Source organism: Solanum tuberosum, unplaced genomic scaffold (assembly GCF_000226075.1).
Source record: "Solanum tuberosum cultivar DM 1-3 516 R44 unplaced genomic scaffold, SolTub_3.0 scf00022, whole genome shotgun sequence".
Classification (NCBI taxonomy): domain Eukaryota; kingdom Viridiplantae; phylum Streptophyta; class Magnoliopsida; order Solanales; family Solanaceae; genus Solanum; species Solanum tuberosum.
Window position 1 is genome coordinate 2,673,290 of NW_006238948.1, and position 7,761 is coordinate 2,681,050.

General features: G+C 33.0%; 1 protein-coding gene across 1 annotated transcript; it reads right to left on the bottom strand.

Annotated features, from left to right (window-relative positions):
- Positions 1–2,247: 2,247 nt before the first annotated feature.
- Positions 2,248–6,393, bottom strand: LOC102606254 (peroxiredoxin-2B-like). The gene is given in 3 exon segments (NM_001288326.1): positions 2,248–2,501; positions 6,079–6,158; positions 6,239–6,393. Coding segments are annotated over 3 exon segments (489 nt in total).
- Positions 6,394–7,761: the final 1,368 nt, after the last annotated feature.

Here is a 7,761-nt window from a genome sequence, read left to right on the forward strand (position 1 = left end):
TCTAAAGTACCAATAAATTATGTATTACTTTTTAGTTAGGAAGAATACAAAAATGCTCCTACCAAAAAAATATTAGGGCGAGTTGATTAGACAGGACATGACGTAAAAAAAATATAAAAAAAAGACAGGACATGACGTAACTTCATATAACTAAGGACATGACCTTAGATAAGAATGAGTAACGGTCACATATTGAGATAGAAGGTTAGTAGGGGTAGAGTGTTGTCTTGCCTTGCTATTGTTATCTATCAGCATATGTTGTGTATTCTGTTTCGATTATGACATTATTTTGTTGTTGATATTGTTTGTCTTGTAAACTCTACACCTCATTTTGTATCAACTGGTATGCTTTTTTCTGTTCTCTTCTTCTTTTATTTGAGTTTGATGCTCTTGAGCCGATGATCTTTCGAGAAAATTCTCTCTACCTCCATGAGGAAATGATAAGGTTTGTGTATACTCGACCCTCTCCAAAACCCATTAGTAGAATTTCACTAGGTATGTTGTTGTTTATGATGAACTTGGAAAGAAACTTAGTTTATAAAGAAAATGGTCAAATGCCCTCTAACCTATATTCCAATTATCAACTACACACTTCAAGTTTACAGGGGTCCTATCACCCCTCCCCCTGAATTGTTTATAATTGAAACTATTATCTCCCTAAACGTTTACTTGGCAAAGTGAGTGTATCTCACTCTCTTAAACAGAAAGAAGACCAAAAACCAATATTAAATTTTTATTTTTATTTTCTTAAATATATGTATCTTTTTTCTTTCTTTTTTTCTTGATTTTTTTCTTCTTCATAGCAATTGGATTGAGCATCAATGGTAGCACCAAATTTCTTCACTATTTTGAAACCATTGCTATCACTACATTAATGATACACCACAAATCGTTTATAGCAATTTCACTCATTACTCTCCACAATCAAGAATTATATATCAAAAATCTTTTAAATCAAAGCAAATTTAATCTTGGATAAGCTTAATACAGGGATACCCAAATAATTTTCTTCAATAAACTTTGAATACTAAGATAATTTTTTATCCTATATTTAATTCCTAGCAGACCCACTACTAATTTTAATAACTGGACAATTTCCAGCAAATCTGAAAAGTTCAGCACGTGTTCTTCATCTTCTTCGTTCCATTGTTCTGAAAAACCACTCTAAATCTTCTCCAAATTGTCCTAAATTTTAGATATAAGTTTCCCTCAATATTTCGATTCTTTTGATATATTACCCACTCAAAAAGGTGCTCGTTGTAGCAAGTTGAATTTTAGCTCAAGCTTTTGAACTAACTTTAATGGAGGTTTCAAGTTAATGCTTCGCATTTTAAACCATGAGCTTCAGTTTTCAATTCTCAAACATAAAGAACTCTTCAAACCATCTCAAAGTTGCTCCCACTTCAAGAATATAGATTCAATAATTTCATATGAAAGCTTGTCGATCTCCATGAAATTCCGATGTTTCTTTAAATCTAAAAATCGCAAACCATAAACTCAATCAAACTCAATGTATTTAGCTTCAAATAATTAGCAACCATCTATATTATCAACATGTTTCAAATTTGAAGATCCAACATACATTCATAAACTTATGTTTTGACCTTAAATTGTTTTTAAAAAAAAATAATAAGTCAGAAAGGGAGAAGAATAAAAAAAGTAAAAATAAATAAATTTCACATTGCATGAGTTTCACCCATTAGCATAGATGTGATTATGACGTTTTAAGGGTGTGATAATTTCAATTTTAAACAGTTCAGATGGGTGATAGTACTCCCGTAAAGTTAAAGTATGCAGTTGAAAATTCAAATATAGATTAGGTAGGCTTTTGACCATTTTCTCTTAAAATTATGAATGAAGGGTGCTTTTATAATATATAAAAGTTTAAGTTAATTTTTAAACTTAAAAAATTTACAAATAATAAAATTTTACCCAAATACTAATTTTTTCTAGTAATTGCAATTTGAATTATTGCCAAAAATATTTAACAAATAATGATAAATTGTGTGGCCTAACAATTTTTGTCAGGTTCATTTCCAAATATTTTTATAAATGTCTATAGCCAAATGGGTCATACTAGTTACACACTAGTAAAGCAAGAAATTGTTATTTCCACAAAGCATTCTTCATACAAAAGTTTGATATTATGGAACAAAAGCGACTACAGATATATCAAAAAACATTATTGGCATAGATTCCAGAAGCTCATTGTAGAGCCACAACACTTGGGAGGCAGTAGTGATAAGCTTAAAGAGCATTGAGGATTTCATCAGCACCGGAGACTGTGAACTCCCCTCCAGATTCGATGTTGGCTACTTTCACCTCAAGGTCATCAACCAAAAGAGCATACCTTCGTGATCGAACACCAAGCCCCTTATCCGACAGATCAAGCTCCAAACCAAGGGCATGGGTGTATTTTCCAGCTCCATCAGCAAGAAATTTTACATGTTTGTTCTCAGGGTAAGTTTTTGCCCAGGCCTTCATCACAAAGGGGTCATTGACTGCACAAGTAATGCAAACATGGAATAAGATATCATGACGGGGTACACGCATCTAATGGGCATGGGGTGCCGGTTGATGTTATGGATAGCTGCACACTTGTACAAGGCTGGTTATGGATAAAGTTCCAATATTTATCGTGCAGATTAGGATTATGTTGATGTGATCATTCATTTATTAAATATAATATTTGAGCATACATAAATATGTCTTACTTAGGGGTGGCAAAATTTAACTCAAACCTGTCCAACCTTTGCGGTGATTCTACGGGTTGGGTCATGGCCTGTTCTTGAGTTGACCCAACGTGTTGTAACCCAAACTAACCCATCTTCTACATGGGTCATTTTGGGTTCAATAATCAACTCATAAACTCAATAGCAATGTAACAACGTTCAGCTTCAGAGAAGGTGAACAACATCCAGTGGATCTACTGCTTTTGCTTTCTGTAAGCTATCATTATATGATTGATGCAAAAAGGTAATTTTCTAGTTGTTATTCTTTTACATAGTAAACTTTTTTTATGAAATTGTTCGAACACAGAACTGATTTTGGGATTTTGTTCGTCGTCTGAACTTGGGTATTATGGATACAATTTATTTGTTTTTTAAGAGTAATATATATTTTATTCAGATACAGCTCTCTGCAATTTGAGTTCTATCTTTATTTAAAGTGAAAGTCATGTGGGAATCAGTGGTAGATCAAATTAGTTTAACAAACTGAAGGTCATCTTATCACTGCATTATCTACTTGGGCGGGTTAGGTTATAACCTGCAATTTAACCCATTATGACCCAACCCATTTGGGACCCAAATATATTTTGAGCCGGTTGGGTTGTGACCCATTCACTAACCTAACCCATTTTGACCCACCAAAATTTGACTCAGCCCACACATTTGCCATCCCTATTCCTACTCATACCATTTTGATATGTGGATTACTTGGACTATATTAGTGCACTTCATTATTCTCATCTATAATAACTGCACATCAAAATTTTCAGAAAGTACTTTTGTATCAAGACCTCACCTCTATTTCCTTGGGCACCATCAGTGATATAATCGAGTACTTCCCGTACTCACCCCCTCACTTTTTTCCCCTATGAGCAGATTTAAATTTGAGCACCTATGAACCGCGTGAGAGAGTTCTAGAGTTGGCTATAGTTGGTGGTGAGCTATCAACTTTCTTCGCGATGGCTAAAGTTGTATAACTTTACTATATAGTTCTTTACGGAAAGTGATGTACTATTCGGCTCATAGTAGCTCATGATTCAGTTTGTACCCAATTTTGAGGATTCTTTTTGGTATTTTTGCCTTGTGGCTTGTATCACTTGTGAATAATATCATCTACAGTATTCCCTTGTTTAGTCTTTTTTTTTTGTGCGGAACCTAAGTGATGTGATAAAAGACGAAGTTGACCAAAATAATGGGCAAAAATTTAAGTTTCTTAAAACTACCTATAACACACTAATTTGGTGCTCTATATGACCCCAATTAACGGACCAAGCCTTAACGGCTGTCAAGGTTAATGAAGCCTATAAGTGAACTAATTTAGTATGCTACATAACTCCTAAAACATTACTCCGACACTTGGTTATTAGGGATGTTTTGCAAGTTCATAGTTATTTTGTTTAAAACAACTAACTAGTATCTTATTAAGTAATCAAATAAACTACCAACTAACTAATCTTAAGCCCTATAATATAGCACACTTGACTAATCTCGATGATGATCCCTAGTGCTATCTTTTGGTGTTTATGGACAGAGAGGAACAAAAGATGTTTTTGATGGAGTTTCAACTTCTAGAAATCTTTTGCGAGGCAAATGTCTAGTTGGCCTTTTTAGCTGGTCCAAATTGACCCCTATAAAAAAATCTTGATGCCTTTAAATGAATCCACTTACTTCATCCCAAAAAAAAAAAAACCTAAACCTATCAAAAGAAATCTAGTGTTGACTAATATTTTGTTAGTTACAAACAAAAAATAACCAAGTCCAGGAGTTATATAGCACTCTAATTTAGTGCGCTGACCATTGACCTACTGGACAGCTGTCAAGGAGTGGTACGCTAATGAGGTTATAAAGTGCACTAAACTAGTGCACTATATGTACCTTTGGAACCTTTAGCTTTGCTCATTATTTCGGTCAACTTTGTTTTCTTTCACGTCACTTAGATTCCAGACTCATTTTTATGTATTGTTGGGAATATCGATGTTGTTTTGAATTGCTTGGTTCTCTCAACATGGGACATTGAAACCAATCACGTGGTTCGCTCAACATGGGACATTGAATACCAATCAGAACTTCGTAATTTTGACAGTGAGACCAGGAAGGCACCACTCTTCTGGCAATTTATATACCAATCATGACATTTGACAAATGTAGTCAAGGGAAAAGGTGGTAGTGGCAATAAGATATGATCAAGTAACTCTGCTGATGGGGAGGAGCTGACGTACCAAGACATGCTAATCTGATAATCTTAATTGGCCCAACTTTTAACTCAACAAGCCAGCTCAGGATTCAAGTATACTGATATTTTGCTTGCTATCTACACACACCTACACTCTTTTCCCCTCCATTACTTATAAATTGCAAAAGATATCAGCAGAGTAAAACAAATAGTGAGAAAAGAAACTTGTCCCTACTTCTGAGCCTTCTAGCTGTGCTTTTTTCCCTCTAAATTATGCAACAAATGAAGGGTGGAAACTTTGCAGAACTCCACATTAAGCTCACATATAGGAAAAAATTGAAGAAGACATGAAGCATGATGGTGGTTACGCAATGGTGAACTAGACGATGAGGGTAGTTCTTTAAGAACAATAAGAAGAGCATTAACTCCCGAGAGTTTCAACCCACCCCAGAACAAATTCTCAAGTCCTTGTGCTTATTGTTACGAGTAAAACAATGAAAAATCATATATTGTTTTCCAAAGCTTTAAAATGCAATGAGGATTAAATTTTGAATTTTTCGAACCAAAAAGAAAAAAGAAATACAAAGCTTCCAGTCCGTCTTATTTTTAGGTAATTATGAAATTTCATCACAAATATTCAACTTTAGTTCATTTTTAGACTCTTAGCAAAATTTATTGAGAACTTGATTGGTGGTATCTTCCATATAACCACGTGAAATCTTTCCAAAAAATATATTTTCTGCAAAAGAGCAAAAAACTCAAATCATAGGAACTTTCAATCGCTAAGAGGCTTTCTCAGATCTTAAGGGTAAATGTTTACTGATCACTAAGTTGAATCAGCAAGTACATGAACCACTGCGAGAACAGACACCGACAGTGGCAAACTTTTCAATAAAGGGTTCAAAATCTGAAGAAATAGACCTACGAAATAGTCCAAAGAGGTTCGACATCTGCTATATATACCTAAAAAAATATATTTTAACCATGTATAAATAATGCCGAAGAACCCCTAGCAATCCGCCACACTGAACAAAATAAAAATCATAGAAAAACCCAGACAAGATTAAAAAAAAAAAAAAAAACTTGTTGGAATTGTAAACTTTAGCTATAATTTCAAGGGGGGAAGTTAAACAAAGAAACAACAAAAAAATAAAGATAGATGGAGAAGAAAGATACCACTGATGCAGAGGATTTCATCGACGCCCTTTGACTTCAACTCGTCAGCCTTTTCAATAAAGCCAGGCACATGCTTCATGCTGAATATAAGAATTTCACAGTTCAATATCATAGATCGGATTGTGGATTCATTAGAAAAAAAGAAGAAATAAAATAGAACCTGCAAGTGGGAGTGAAAGCTCCAGGAACGGCGAAGATAATGACCTTCTTGCCCTTAGCAAGTGAGTGTACTGAGACGGTCTGCATCTGATCTTGCTCGTCGAAGTAAGATACGGTACCATCGGGGATGACGTCACCAACGGCGATCGGAGCCATTTTTCTGCTACTTAGGTCGAGATGAGATTGCGCAGTGATGACAGATATTTGTTGAGCTTCCTGCAAAGGTGAAGGCCAATTATATATATATTAAGTTTTGAGGTTCGTGGGATTTATATATATTATTATAAATAATTAAAGCTAGGTGAATTTGGAAAAATTACATAAATACATACATAACTTATTTATTATATTCTCTAAAATTTCTTATCATTTGCAAAAATTACAAAAAAAAATATTTGAAATTGAGACGCGATGTATCGAGACATTTTGAAATGTATTTGAATTCCACCAAATTTAGAAAAATTTTGTAATTTGAAAATGAGTAAGGATATGATGTAATTAACTTTTAACACTATGAGATTTGCGTAAAATCTATTTTAATAGACTCACATTTTTAAAATTTAATATATTTATTTATTTTTATTATGAATAAAATAATTTATAATTACATACATATTCATAAATTTTTTAAAGAATTATATTAAATTACATCATAAACGGACAAAGAATAAAAGTTATCAAGTCCGGCTAAAGTTGATAGGCATTTAATTGACGACATCATAAATGGATATGTACAGTAGTAGTTATAGGTTGGACGGCAGCTTCTTCCCTAATCTAAAAGACTTGTTTGGCAGGGAGTATTTTTTACTTTCTTTTTTTCAATTATCATTATTTATTATTTATAAATTAGTATTTAGCAATAAAAATTTCAAATGTAATTTAAAGTTGTATTCTAAATTTGAAAAAACACTCTAAATCTCTTTTCACTTTTATTATATATATTTTTCAAATTTTATCCTAACTTTTTATATTTTGAAAAATAACTCTATTTTGAAATATATTTCATGTTTAAATAATATTTTAAAAGTACGTTCGAATAGCTAGGGGTGTATATAGACTGAATTGGTTTGGGTTTTTAAAATACTAAATCAAATTATTTGTGTCGGATTTTTAAATCTATAAACAAAATCAAACCAATAATACTCAGGTTTTTCATCCTCGTTTATTTTTGGGTTTTAGGATTTTCTCGATAAAGTATTCATATAAATATAATTAACTTGTGGTTCAAATAGTTTTTTAGTCCTATCAAAATATAATATGAGTGACGACATTAAAATATCCAACAAAAACTAATAATGAAATCGCATAAAACAAATATTGTAAATAAATAAGTCCTAGAGAAAATGATCATAATTTAAAAATACTAAATTACACTAAAATAAGTATAATGAGCATAATTTACATGCCTAAGTATTAAGGGGTTTGCCTTCTGGGTCGAGCTCGTCGCATCGGACTTGCCTAGTGCGGGTTACCTCTCCTATGTGGTTTGCGAGCTATTGCATAGGAGCGGGGGTTTTACCCTGT